This window comes from Prionailurus viverrinus, chromosome D2 (genome assembly GCF_022837055.1).
Source record: "Prionailurus viverrinus isolate Anna chromosome D2, UM_Priviv_1.0, whole genome shotgun sequence".
Lineage (NCBI taxonomy): Eukaryota > Metazoa > Chordata > Mammalia > Carnivora > Felidae > Prionailurus > Prionailurus viverrinus.
The window spans coordinates 30,110,309-30,124,976 of record NC_062571.1 but is presented as its reverse complement, the minus strand read 5'-3'; the positions used below and the strand labels follow the sequence as shown (position 1 = coordinate 30,124,976).

At 39.9% G+C, this 14,668-nt stretch overlaps 1 protein-coding gene across 11 annotated transcripts in view; it reads left to right on the top strand.

The window, feature by feature from the left end:
* The first annotated feature begins 247 nt into the window (after positions 1-247).
* The window catches only part of RUFY2 (RUN and FYVE domain containing 2), a 49,685-nt gene continuing 35,264 nt past the window's right edge, over positions 248-14,668 (top strand). The window contains exons 1-7 of one of the 11 annotated variants that reach the window (XM_047824542.1): positions 248-263; positions 2,783-2,956; positions 7,482-7,599; positions 10,463-10,564; positions 12,393-12,516; positions 12,710-12,771; positions 14,171-14,236. In XM_047824542.1, the coding sequence (XP_047680498.1) occupies positions 2,827-2,956; positions 7,482-7,599; positions 10,463-10,564; positions 12,393-12,516; positions 12,710-12,771; positions 14,171-14,236 (602 nt within the window). In that variant the 5' untranslated portion in view covers positions 248-263; positions 2,783-2,826. The other 10 variants (XM_047824541.1, XM_047824538.1, XM_047824544.1 and 7 more) reach the window with 10 other exon arrangements.

Here is a 14,668-nt window from a genome sequence, read left to right as displayed (position 1 = left end):
CATGTGCCCATGTGGGTTTTTTTTCCTCTTAAAAAAAATTTTTTTTTTTTTGAGTTTATTTTTGTGAGAGAGAGAGACAGAGTGTGAACACGGCAGGGGCAGAGAGCAAGGAAGACAGAATCTGAAGCAGGCTCCAGGCTCTGAGCGATCAGAATAGATCCCGATGCGGGGCTTGAACTCGCAAACGGTGAAATCATGGCCTGAGCCAAGGCCGGATACCTAACCGACTGAGCCACTCAGGTGCCCCCTTAAATGAGAAACAGGTAGCTTTATCTCTATACCTCTGTCCCTTGATTAGTGTGGCCCTTCCCCCTGCCGGTGTATTTACTAGTTTAAAAGTCGTTTGGGGGCTGCTTAGTTGCAGCAGATTTCTGCCTACTGTTAACTGCTTCAGATTTTCTAAATTCTGCTCCCCTAAGAGTTTGAGAAGAGTGAAGGGAAGCGGTCAGGTGTGTCAGATGAACCCCGCCCCCGTGTGGATGGAAACGTTTGCACGTGGCTCGCACCCTTTGGCAAAGCGGCCCCAGCGCGCCAGCGAAGCCCCCCGGTGAGAGACTGGTGGTCCGGCCGGTGACCGGCCTCAGGCTCCTCACACGCGAGGTCACCTTCACGCTCCTCTTCCTTCTCCTTCCGGTCCGACTGGACGCGAGGAGGCCTGGCGAGGGCGGGTTTCTCTCCCGCGGGTTGCAGGCCCCGCGGCCCCCCGCTCGCGGCGCCGCGGGACCGCCCGGGCGTCCTCCCGCCGCCGGGAGCGCTGTGGGCCGCGGCAGGCCTGGTGGCAGACGCCGTGGCGGCCGCCGCGCGCCTGAAGGAATCTGCTGGCGGGGCCCAGGGCGTCCCCGCCCGAGACCGCGCCGCCGTCGCCGCCATGGGTAAGGGGAGCGGACCGAGAGCGGACCCTGGGCTCTCCGTCCTAGGACGCGGCCGGGCGAGGAGGACCCGTGGTGATAGGCACCGAGGCCTCGGGTCGCCACTGGGGCCCGAGTCCGGGCCTGGACCTGGGCGGGGGCAGCCGGGGACTCGGGGGCGCCGGGGATCGCCATGGCAACGCGCGGCCGCCCCTTGTTCCCTTCCGACCCCGCCCGGGTTCTAGGGCCTAATGGCCGAGGGCTCCTTGTCTGACGACTTCCAAGGGGCGAAGCCAGGGTCGGCCAGGGGGCCGCTCCCGGGTCGGTGGAACAGCCGCGGACGGGCGATGACTTTTCAGGTTTGGGGGTGGCGGAGGGAAGACGCGTCTCAGGTTTTGGCTTGGGTGCCCGACGCCAAGGGCGGGAGAGGTGCAGCGATGGCGCGCAGGACCCCGGGTGAGCCCTCCGTGGGGAACCTGGGGCGCCCCGAGCCCTTTGGGCAGCCTTACTGCAGGGAGGCAGGGAGGGGACTCTGGGCCCGGGCGAGACGAGGGGACTGGCCCTTGGCCTTGTTGGGGCTGCGAAGAGCCGGACACATCTTCGAGCCCGGGCGGGGCGCGGTCGGCGTGTAAACGCTCCCGGGCGAGGAAGCTGCGGGCGCGGAGCATGGACCTGCCTCGGAGCAGCTGTAAAGGCGCCTTTTGTCTGCTTGTCCCTTCACAAGTTACGGATCGTGATCCACACTGTTAAGAAAAATGAGAATTGGTACAGATTATGAAACATCAAGTGGTTTCCGAAAAATGAGGGAATCATACCACGATGCAGATTTGAAGGAATGATGTGTGTGCAGATTTTCCACCAGTTAGCTTGGTCATAGCTGTTGTGGGTGTTTGCATTTTTAGTTGCTTAGAATTCTGACTCAGGTTTCACCCTTAGCTCAGAACTTGAATACTGGATCATTGGAAACCCTGGACTTTTGTTCAGTAGAGGAGGAACGGACACTTGGTTCACTTGGACTAGTAGATTTGCCAGAGATTATGAAAGGTTATACTAAGTGCTTTCATTTTTCTGCACTTCATTTTGTCATCTGTGTTGGCTGTAAATATTCCTGCCTGTCACAACAGTGGTGAGAATAGGGGGAAACATCTGAATTTCTAAATTAAGAATAAAATTTGTGGGGAAGAAAAAGAGTTTTGTGATATGAAAATATCAATTAAAAATCAGTTGTTTTTTTTTTTTTTTTAAATGTATCTGTTAACTTAGTTTTTGACTGAATCAGCTGTGTGGAGGGGCAGGAAACTTAAATGTGAAATAAGGACTCTGCTTTTATTTCCTCTGGGAAAATAAAGGAGTCATGAAATACAGAACTACAGTAGCAATGAAAAAACAAGATGGAAAGAGGGCTAAAATGAAAGAATTGAATGGCTTTGCCTGTATCCCCTTATTTGTCCAGTTGTTTTTATTTACCTGTCATATTTATAGATGATACTGTAATTTTAAAATTGTAATTGCCTTTTATTGCCAGTTCTGAACATTTTTTGCCTTGAGATTCATCCTTGGACTACTGCTGTCCACCTTTTGCATGAGACTCTTAAATATGTTATTACTCCAATCTTAGCTCCAGAAGTCATTAAAAAAAAAAAATCAAAATTCATTCTCCCTGAAGAGGTACCACAAAAAGTAAAATAAATACCAGAAAATAACAAATTTGCACGGTCTTGAGAATAATCCATAAACTGTGTCTTGGATAGGCATGGTAATGTTCTATGGTGTGTGTGAGAGACAAAAAAAAAAAAGCGTGGGTTAGTTAGGGAGACTAATTTGTCAACCAGAGAAAAACAGCATTGTTCATTTTACAGCAGAATGAAAGGGTTTGTATATTTTTCAATGTCATGTCTTGCAAATGATGATGGACTCCTTTCTTGTGCTTTCAGCTACAAAAGACCCCACAGCTGTAGAGAGAGCAAACTTGTTAAACATGGCTAAGTTGAGTATCAAAGGACTCATTGAATCTGCTCTGAGCTTTGGCCGCACTTTGGATTCTGACTATCCCCCCTTGCAGCAGTTCTTTGTTGTTATGGAACATTGTCTGAAACATGGTCTTAAAGGTATCATGAGATTAAAAAAAAAACCTAATTAATATATAATCCCCTTGTTCCATCTTAAACATCCTGGAAAATGTGGTATTTGTTGAGGCCATAATTATTGTTACTTTACATTTGAAAAATACTGGGTGGGTTGGTTTTGGGAGGAAACAGCCTACTGCTTTATGTTTTCTTAAGTAAGTTGTCTTCGGAAAATGCCTACTTAGGGGCTCCTTGGTGTCTCATTTGGTTAGGCATCTGACTCTTGGTTTTGGCTCCGGTTCATTAGATCGAGCCCACATTGGAGCCTGTTTGGGAATCTCTCTCTACCTCTTTCTGGCCCTGCCCTGCTCTGCTCATTCTCTCTCAAAATTTAAAAAAAAAAAAAAAAAAAAAAAAGATGCCTACTTAGTGTTTTGTAAAAACATTTTCCATTTCCTCCCCCCCCCCCCAACATATTCTGAAGTGATTTGTTTTCTAGGGGAATTATAGTTATTTAAAAAATTTTAAGCTTAAAACAATGTTAAAATTTAAAAAAAAATTAAGCTTAGTGACCCCAATATGAAGTCTTATTGCTAGTTTCAGCCCTATTGAACAAATACATTAAAATAGTTGATTGTTGGGGCATCTGGGTGGCTCAGTCGGTTAAGAGTCCCAGTTAGGCTCAGGTCATGATCTTGCGGTCCGTGAGTTCAAGCCCCATGTTGGGCTCTGTGCTGACAGCTCAGAGCCTGGAGCCTGCTTCAGATTCTGTGTCTCCCTCTCTCTCTGCCTCTTCCCCACTCATGCTGTCTCTCTCTCAAAAATAGACATTAAAAAATTTTTTTTAAAAATAGTTGATTGTTGAAATATAAACCTCCTTGGGACCCTGGAAGAGATCTAGAAAGATTTTCTTCTGGATTGGGTTATCGTAGAAATGTGAGTGTTCCCTGGAAATGATGATGATAGTGGATATTGTATTCTTCTACACAGTTGAATTTATTGTTACTTGTGAAATGTTTATATTATATTTAGTTATTTAATATACATTGTGTAATAACTATTCTTTTACTTATTGTATTAACAGTTGTTGGTAGTTTTGGTCTCTACTTCTTTTGATCAGCTGTGTAGGGGCTCTGTGAGTAAGAGTTTATACCCAAGTGACTATTATAATGCAAAAGAAGTGACTATTATAATGCAAAAGAAGCTTGCCTGGTTCCTTGTTGGTCTAGTATGAACCTGGTTAAGTTGGGCAGACCTAGAAGTTCTGACTAAGGGGCAGGAAAGTGAGGATCAATGTAAACAGCAAAAGAGCTTTACATAAAATTGAGAAGGAGCCTTGACATCGAAATTTGAGACTCTATGTGATGTTATTAAAGTACTAATTTCTTTTTTTAATTAAAAATTTTTATTGAGATATAATTAACATTATTTTCAGATATACAACATGATATTTTTCATTATTTTCAGGTATACAACATAATATGATATTTTTATGTATTGTGAAATGATCACCACAATATGGTGATATCCATCACCATACATAGTTACAATTTTTTTCTTTTGATGAACTTTTTTTTAAAATTTTTTTTTTTTTTCAACGTTTATTTATTTTTGGGACAGAGAGAGACAGAGCATGAACGGGGGAGGGGCAGAGAGAGAGGGAGACACAGAATCGGAAACAGGCTCCAGGCTCTGAGCCATCAGCCCAGAGCCTGACGCGGGGCTCGAACTCACCGACCGTGAGATCGTGACCTGGCTGAAGTCGGACGCTTAACCGACTGCGCCACCCAGGCGCCCCTCTTTTGATGAACTTTTAATATTTACTCTTAGCAACTTTCAAATATATGACAGTATTATTGTAGTCATCATGCTGTACATTACATCCTTATGGCTTACTTATTTTATAACTGGAAGTTTATACCTTTTGACTACCTTTACCCATTTCCTCTGCCTCCACTCTCTGGCTCTGGCAACCACCACTCTGTTCTGGTTTTTATTTTGTTTTTTTTAGATTCCACTTTTTCTTCAATTGATGATGAAGTAATTTTTTTTAATTTTATTTATTTTGAGAGAGAGAGAGAGTGTGCACACAGGTGCATGCGGTGGGAGGGGCAGAGAGAGAGGGAGAGACAGAGTCCCAGGACTCCATGCAGGGCTTGATCTCACAAATTGAGATCTTGACCTGAGCTGAAACCAACAGTCGGATGTTCAACCCACTGAGCCACCCAGGTGCTCTGAAAACAAAATAATTCTTAAAAATTGTGTAAAGAATAGTGAAATCTACTCTTTTTGTACATGAACCAAACAACATAGAAGCACATAGAACAAAAACTGTTTCCTTCATTCTCTTCCTTGTCTATTCCTTGTCATTGTTCTAGCTCTTTTCTGTTTTTTTTTTTCTTTTACTGTATATAGAATTATGCTATAAGTATTATTCTGTGACTTTGTTTTAAAAGATTGGTGATACGGTTTGGAGATCTTTCCATTTACATAGAGATCTTTATCACATTTTTAATGGCTCTATAAAGTTTCATAGTATATGTATACCATAACTTAATTAACTGTCCTCCTCTTAGTGTACCCTTAGGTTGCTTCCAATTTTTTACTATTAATGTTGTGTTGGGGCTCCTGGGTGGCTCAGGTGGTTAAGCTTATGACTTTTGATTTTGGCTCAGTTCTCACAGATCTCACAGTTCATGGGTTTGAGCCCCATGTTGGGCTTTGCACTGACATCACGGAGCCTGCTTGGGACTCTCTCTCCTTCCCTCTCTTTCTGACCCTTCCCCACTTGTATGTTCTCTCTCTCTCTCAAAATAAATAAAGTTAAAAAAAATTGTACTGTAAGTACATTGTTGGGTACGTGTGTTTGTATACTTGCTCTCTTTAGGAGAGGATTCCTAGGAGTAGAATTACTGGGTCAAAGGATATAGGCAACTGGCCTCTATGAAGGCTTCACTGATTTATCAAACATCATATTTTTTCCTACTCTTAATATTATCAGTCTCTAAATACTTCTTTCAATACATAAAGAAGCCACCAATCTGATCTAACACCTTGAGTTTAAGAAGAATTGTTTTTTTAAATGTTTACTTAGTTTTGAGAGAGAGAGAGTTGGAGCATGAGTGGGGGAGGGGCAGAGAGAGAGAGAGAGAGAGAGAGAGAGAGAGAGAGAGAGAGAGGGAGGCACAGAATCCCAAGCAGGTTCCAGGCTCTGAGCTGACAGCACAGAGCTTGACGCAGGGCTCCAACCCATAAACTGCAAGATCATGACCTGAGCCCATGTCGGACACTTAACCAACTGAGCCACCCAAGGCACTCCTAACACCTTGAGCTTTAATTTGCTTTTCGACAAACTTTTATTAAAAAAAAATAGCAGTGGGGCGCCTGGGTGGCGCAGTCGGTTAAGCGTCCGACTTCAGCCAGGTCACGATCTCGCGGCCCGTGAGTTCGAGCCCCGCGTCAGGCTCTGGGCTGATGGCTCGGAGCCTGGAGCCTGTTTCCGATTCTGTGTCTCCCTCTCTCTCTGACCCTCCCCCGTTCATGCTCTGTCTCTCTCTGTCCCAAAAATAAATAAATGTTGAAAAAAAAAAAAAATTTAAAAAAAAAAAATAGCAGTGACAAAAACCTTTATTTTCTCCCATGCTGCAGAAATGGAATTTGCAAAGTGATGGCCAAATAGTTAAATTTTAAACTCTTCTTTCCTTTTTTTTTTTTTTTTAAATAATTAATTTATTTTTTAGTGAGAGAGAGAGAGAGAGGGAGAGAAAGAGAGCAAGCTGGGGAGGGGCAGAGAAAGAGGGAGAGAGAGGATCCCAAGCAGGTTCCGCACTGTCAGTGCAGAGCTGTCGTGGAACTGTGAGATCATGATCTGGGCTGAAATCAAGATTCTCATGCTTAACCCACTAAGCCATCCAGGTATACCTAAATTCTTTTCTGAGTTTATTTGCCTTTACTTCACAAAATATCAGGAGGCATGTCCTAACAGTCATAGGCTTGTCTTGATGAATCAATGTGAAGCTACTTTGTGCTGATTTTTTCCCCCGAAAGGAAAAATTGCTTATCTTGGTGATTGTCCTTGGTTAGTGCATATGATAATCACCCTTGATCTGCAGGAGATCTGGTCAGTACTAAGAAAGAAATATGTAGTGATTTCATGGTTTTTTATATTACCCAATTCTCACACCCTTTATGTTAAAAGTAAAATAACTACTTATTTGTCTTTGGTTTATTTAATAAGCTGATAAAGATCACCCTGCTAGGGCTGCCAAACTTCTTTATTTTGATACTGGTAAAGAATAATCCCAGTTATTTTTTTTACTTTAATTACCTGCCTGCATATTTCTCATAGGGAAGAATGGCCAAGATGCATATTTCTGATAAGGAAAAATATCAGGATCCTGATAAATAGGTTTCTGATCAGTAGGGCTGTGTAGTGATAAGAGAGGAAAGGTCTTTGAATAATTGTGTATTAAGTTAGAAACGTTGAAACTAAATATTTAAAAGGAAGTTATTACAATTTTATATGTTGAAGTTGTATGCATTATATGTACTTTTTTTTTTTTTCCAGTAAGAAAATCATTTTTGAGTTATAACAAAACTATCTGGGGCCCCTTGGAACTGGTGGAAAAGCTGTACCCAGAAGCAGAGGAAATAGGAGCCAGTGTCCGGGATTTACCTGGTCTCAAGTAAGTAATCTTATGACTTGTTTATTTCTGACCACAAAAGAATATTTACTGTTTCTTAAAAGTACCTTACACTCTATTATCTTCTCTTAGCTGTAAGTAGCCTTTTTGCATTCTCTCCTAATAAAATTCTATTCTTTCTATATGGCTTAGCTCAAATTTCATTTCCTTTATGAACTTTCTCTTAGCCTCTTCGGTTTTTTTTAAGGTTTATTTTTGAGAGAGAGAGACAGAGCGCAAGTCGGGGAGGGGCAGAGAGAAAGGGGGAGACACAGAATCCAAAGCAGGCTCCAAGCTCTGAGCTGTTAGCACAGAGCCTGATGTGGGGGTCGAACCCACGATCCATGAGATCATGACCTGAACCAAAGTCTGACACTTAACTGAGCCACTCAGGAGCCCCCTGTTTTAGCCCCTTCAGTAAGAACTAACTGCTTTTCCATTTATACCCTATCACTGTATTCACTCCTTTATTCTGTGACTTCAATTCTGCATTGCATTGCAGGAAACTGTAGGTCCCTTTAAAATAAGATGTGTCGGGGCGCCTGGGTGGCTCAGTCGGTTGAGCGGCCGACTTCAGCTCAGGTCATGATCTTGCGGCCCGTGAGTTTGAGCCCTGCGTCAGGCTCTGTGCTGACAGCTCAGAGCCTGGAGCCTGTTTCAGATTCTGTGTCTCCCTCTCTCTGACCCTCCCCCCTTCATGCTCTTTCTCTGTCTCAAAAATAAATAAACGTTAAAAAAAATTAAAAAAAATAAAATAAAATAAGATGTGTCCATTATGCATTTCTGTTTCCTGAGTGTTAAGCTAGTTTGCAGGAGTAAGCTAGTCGGCAGCAAGTAACTATTTGCTGAAGCCTGATTTAGGTTAAATCCAGGGCATAGGCTCAGGAGATTTGAATTCTCATATAAGACATTTATATATATGGGACTGGTGCAAATTACTTTTTTTCTCTGAAAATTGGAATGTATAGTGTCATGTGCCCATTTCACCAAACAAATATATATAATATGTTGTAAACGTTGCATTTTCTGTCAGATTATCAGTGTACTTTCTCTTAGCTTTATAATTGAGAGTTTTACATGTTACAGGGAATATGGTAGGGTTTTCTGGCTGTTAACACAACATCCAAATATTTCCAAGTTGTAGTTAATTGAATGATAAAGTAAATGGCTACTGTTTATTAAGCACTGTATCAGGGTAATAAATTGATTGTTTTCCGTGAATTGTCTCATTTAGCGCTTACTTCAGTCTTACAGGGTAGAGATTATTATAATAATTACATAGATGCAAAAAATAAAGGTCAGAGAAGTTATAGTTAATACATGGCAGAGTGAGGATTCAAACTCAGTTTTTATTTTTATTCTTATTTATTATCATTATTATTTTTTGTAAGTAATCTCTATACTCAGTGTGGGGCTTGAACTCATGCTGAGATCAAGAGTCACATGCTGTATCAACTGAGCCAGCCTGGTGCCCCTCAAACTCAGGTTTTAGAGTTAAATAGCAAGTGATGTTCACACTTGATGTATCTTATAATGATATATTAAGAAGGATAGTGATTTTCAGCAAAGATAGAAGAAAAAGGGAATTATAAGTCTCAAAAAGAGAAGTATAAGCAGGGGTGCCTGGCTGGCTCTTGATCTTGGGGTTGTGAGTTCATGCCCCACATTGGGTGTAGAGATTATTTAAAAATAAAATCTTAGAAATACACAATTTGGTTATTTTAATATGAAAATACATGTTCATATTGTTTTTAAAAAGCCTAACTCTACAAGAGTAAAAAATGTTTTCTGAAGAATGGTATTCATTAAAATGCTAAACCATAAAAATCTCATTAGCTCTTTGTTGTGAAGATTAATTTTCCCCCCATAATACCTGCTGAAACATTCTTTGTATAAGAAAACATAAAAGTGTGAATGATATCTTTCTCTTTAAGAAACCATACATATTCTGTAAAATTTGCTTTTACTTTTACTAAATGATAGAACTTGGATAAGATGTGTGAGATTGAATTTTTTATGGACAACTGGATAGAGAAACATTTGAAAAATAACAAGCAGCCTGGTGATTTCTCTTTAATTAATTACCAGCTCAATGCCTTCTTTTTTTTTTAGCTCAGTGCCTTCTTTGTTATGATTTTTAAAATTCAGATATGATGTCAGTTACTTTTGTTTTTTAATGTTTATTTTTGAGAGGGAAAGAGCATGTGTGAAGGGGAGGGGCAGAGAAAGAATTTCAAGCAGGCTCCTCACTGTCAGTGCAGAGCTGGATGTGAGGCTTGAACTCATGAACCCTGAGATCATGACCTGAGCTGAAATCAAGAATCGGATGCTCAACTGACTGAGCCACCCAGGCATCCCATAATGTCAGTTACTTTTTGAAGGCATTATACTGCCTTATTTGATGCATTTTGTATATTCATCTTTTATTATTATTATTATTATTATTATTATTATTATTATTACTATTTTTTAAGTAACCTCTATGCCCAGTGTGGCTCTTGAACTACTCTTGAACTACCTGTACTGATTAAGCCAGCCAGGAGCTCCTTGCATATTCATCTTTAGAGGGTTAGGTCTGTTTGGACAAAATATTTCTTATAGAAATAGCCTCACTATTCAGAGTCCTTTCTTCTAAGGCATAAAATGTTACCTAGATGTCTTGCAGGTGCAGGTTTACCATAGCGACTTAAATAGCTCCCAGGGATTAGATTGCATGCTCAAAGAGCTAGCTTAAAACTGTAGACACAAAGATGAAACCATGATAAATTGCAGTTTTTATTTATGTACCTCATAAGAAATAGTATAATAGACTACATATTCTATAAGGGTTGGAGCAGTTTTCTGACCAGTTCGTTTTGCTTTTTAGGACCCCCCTGGGTCGTGCAAGAGCATGGCTTCGATTAGCTCTCATGCAAAAAAAAATGGCTGATTACCTGCGTTGCTTAATTATTCAAAGGGATCTCCTAAGGTTAGTACCATACCATTATATCATGTTCATTTTCATTTTAAAAATTTCATTTATATCCTATTTTCCAAAGAGAATTAAAGATGTGGTACAAAAGGAGACACAAATACAATAAGATGGTATAAAATAAAAGAAGAGCAACATGAGAGAGAAAATCATGGTAAGGACATAACACGGATCAGGAACAAGCCTAAAAAATGAATACCATAAGCTTTGTTTTGGCTGATAAGCAGGAAATTTATTTATGTGTTATATTTGTAAGTTAGTTTCATTTTTTTTTCTAAATTAGAGTTAATTCTATGAATAAAAATTTGTATTGGGATTTGGAACTTTAATTCAAGAGGTTTCTTTTTACATACTAAACTATTTCACCTGTGTTGTGGGCACTTTTTAAACTGTCAGTTTAAATTGAAGGCCATGTATTTAAAAAAAAATTTTTTTTTAATGTTTATTTTTGACAGAGAGAGAGGGAGGGAGGGAGAGAGAGAGAGAGAGAGAGAGAGAGAGAGAGAGAGAATGAGTGGGGGAGGGGCAGAAACAGAAGGAGACAAAGAATCCAAAGCAGGCTCCAGGCTCTGAGCTCTCAGCACAGAGCCCTACAGGGGGCTCGAACCCGTGGACTGTGAGACCATGACCTGAGCCGAAGTTGGATGCTCAACTGACTGAGCCACCCAGGTGCCCCGAAGGCCATATATTTTTAAGCAGACTTTGAAAATTTCAAAGTAAGATAATCAGTTGTCAAAGAGAGCAGCCCATGGCTGTCCCTCCATTTGCACTTCTTCTCTTGGAGTGCCTCTCTAATGTTTTGGAGAATCTGGTCATTTCTTTTTTAATGTTTATTTCTTTTGAAAGAGAAAGAGACTTTGTATGAGCAGGGGGAGGGGGAGAGAGGGAGGAGAGTGAGAAGGGGGAGAGAGGGAAGAGAGTGAGAATCCCAAGCAGACTCCACACTGTCAGCATGGAGCCCTGATGTGGAGCTTTATCTCACGAACTGTGAGATCATGACATAAGCCAAAATCAAGAGTTGGATGCTTAACGAACTGAGCTACCCAGGTGCCCCAAATCTGGTCATTTTTGGTTTTACTTATGACTCTGGTTATACATCTTGGTTTTTCCCATTTGTTAAATGAGAATGACCATACTTTAAGCATCAGCAATTTCTCAATAATATTCTGAAGGTCAATGAAAGTGATTAAATACTGTAAATGGGACTTCTTGAGGAAGGCATGAGACCATGGTAATTAGTTCCATGAATACGTAATTGTCAAGTCTTAGTTTTTAGATTGTCCTATTTCTTTCACAAGTCCTTTGTTTGAACATTTTTTAGTATATAGATATCCATTAAGTATCTTTAGTTGATTATTAAGAACACTTGCAATGTACATATCAAATGTTGATTTGAACATGGGCTTTGAAATGTTTCATGTATCATTACCTACCTTAGTATTTGTCCCAAGACTCTTAATAAATCCTAGGCTTGAAAAGTCAACTCTGACAAGTATTGTAATCAGATCAGTAATAGTCACTATGTCTTCTGAGAGTCACAGACATTCCAGACCTCAGTGATGCCTCTTTTTCTTTTGATATATATTTCTTTGCTTCTCTTTTCTTTCTCTGTCTCAAAATTTCTTTTTTCTCTTTTCTGTTTCCAATTCTTTTGCGTTGTCTATATAGACACTAATATTTCAAAATGTTTGTTATTCACATCTAGAAAAGCTGATTTGAAGAGACCTAATTTGTATGGATTTCATGTTTATATTACTGGGCTGAGATTTTAAATTTATGTTTGAAAGAAATTTGTGTTTTAAGCTTTTTATTTTGATTTCCACAGTGAATTTTATGAGTATCATGCACTAATGATGGAAGAAGAAGGAGCAGTGATTGTTGGGCTGCTGGTTGGCCTGAATGTGATAGATGCGAATCTCTGTGTAAAGGGAGAAGATTTAGACTCACAAGTAAGTGAAAGTGACCAAAACCAAATGCAGAGAGTTTTTAGTTGTGCTGTTCCTCTTGGATCCAGTTTACAACTCTAAATTGTAAACAGTGCTATTAAACATGAAAGGAAACTTAAGAGTGAAATTCAGTTGCATGTTAAATGTACTTCTAATATTTCTCCCCTTTAAATAAAAATAACATTATTTACTTTAGGTTGGAGTGATTGATTTTTCCATGTATTTAAAGAATGAAGAAGATATTGGAAATAAAGAAAGGTACGATTTTCCCAAGTTATTTCACATGTTGTATTTTCTATGGAGCTTTTTACAAATCACCATGGGGTCCATCTACTGATAATGTAGTTTTTATTTACTTTTTTGTGCATAGTTCCTGCTTTATTTTGTTTTGCTTCCATATAAAAGTTTCACAAAGCAAAAATCACTTAGAAGGAGGCTTTAATACGAGGTATGACTTTTGGTCACACCTGTTCTTGAGACCTATTTTAATAATCAGCTGTTTTTTGTGGTAAAAGAGATGAAAACTTATTCACAAGTTTACAAATGCTGGTTCATTTCAAGATCCAGTGTTTAAATTTAAAATACACTCATTCCAGCTAAGAGAAAGGGTAACTATGTAGCATAATAGCTGTGCTAATTATTGCTACAGTTGGAGTCCTATCACAAATGTATCAAAATAATATGTACACCTTAAATTTATAGTTATATCAAGTATATTTCAATAAAAAATATACTGATGCAAAAGAAATTCTTTAAAAAAATTTTTTTAACATTATATTTATTTTTGAGAGAGAGAGAATGAGTGGGGGAGAGAGAGAGGGAGACACAGAATCCGAAGCAGACTCTAGGCTCTGAGCTGTCAGCACAGAGCTCCATGTGGGCTCAAACCCAGGAACTGTGAGATCATGACCTGAGCCGAAGTTGGACGCTTAACCAACTGAGCCACCCAGGCACCCCGTCTTTTTTTTTTTTTTTAATGTTTATTTTATTTTTGAGAGAGAGAGAGAGACTGGGCATGAGTGGGGGAGGGGCAGAGAGTGAGGAAGACACAGAATCTGAAGCAGGCTTCAGGCTCTGAGCTGTCAGCACAGAGCCTGACAAGGGGCCAGAACTCATGAACTGCCAGATCATGACCTGAGTGGAAGTCAGCGCTTAACTGAGCCTCACAGGAGCCCTGATGCAAAAAGAATTCTTGAATATATTTTTTAATGGTATTGTTAAATAGATTACTTGTTAATACTAGATTTAATAAAGGTTATAATTAGTACACTGTTTACTGCCTCCTTAATGTAAAAATGTTGAATTTTATTTTAAAAGTAAGATAATGTGGGGTGCCTGGGTAGCTCAGTCTGTTGAGCATCCAACTTAAATGATCTCGGGGTTTGTGGGTTGGAGCCGCATGTTAGGCTCTGTGCTGATGGCTCAGAGCCTGTAGCCTGCTTCAGATTCTGTGTCTCCCTTTCTCTCCACCCCTCCTCTGCTCACACCTTATCTCTTCAAAAAATTAATAAAAATGTTAAAAAAATTTTTAAAAATGAAAGCAAGATAATTTTGTTGCCATTATGTTTTACAACAGTTTTAGGTGATGTAGATACTTGTTTGGTCATCCATTGAACACCTTTTCAACTGACACAAAACTACTTTTCCCCATCTTTAGGAATGTTCAAATTGCTGCCATATTAGACCAGAAGAATTATGTCGAAGAATTAAACAGACAACTGAAGTAAGTATTATGGATACTTGAATACTTCGTACATTTGTGACTATTGTCTTAGGGGTTTTCTTCATCCTTTTTAGGTCAGCTTTACCCTATTCCTTCCTACTAAACATCTTTGAGAACGGGTTGAGGGAATAGAGAGTGGAAATTAAGAATACAGAGAAATCTTGGAGATAATTAATTTTCAACAAAAAATGAGAGTCAGATTTTCAAATAGGACCTTGAGAGAATTTAAAGATAGAATTTCTGAAGAGAGGTAAAAAAAAAAAAAAAAAGGATACAATTTCAGGGGCATCTAGGTGGCTCAGTTGGTTAAGTGTCCCACTCTTTTTTTTTTTTTTAAATGACTTTTTTTTTCTTATTTTTTTTTTTTATTTATTTTGGGACAGAGAGAGACAGAGCATGAACGGGGGAGGGGCAGAGGGAGAGGGAGACACA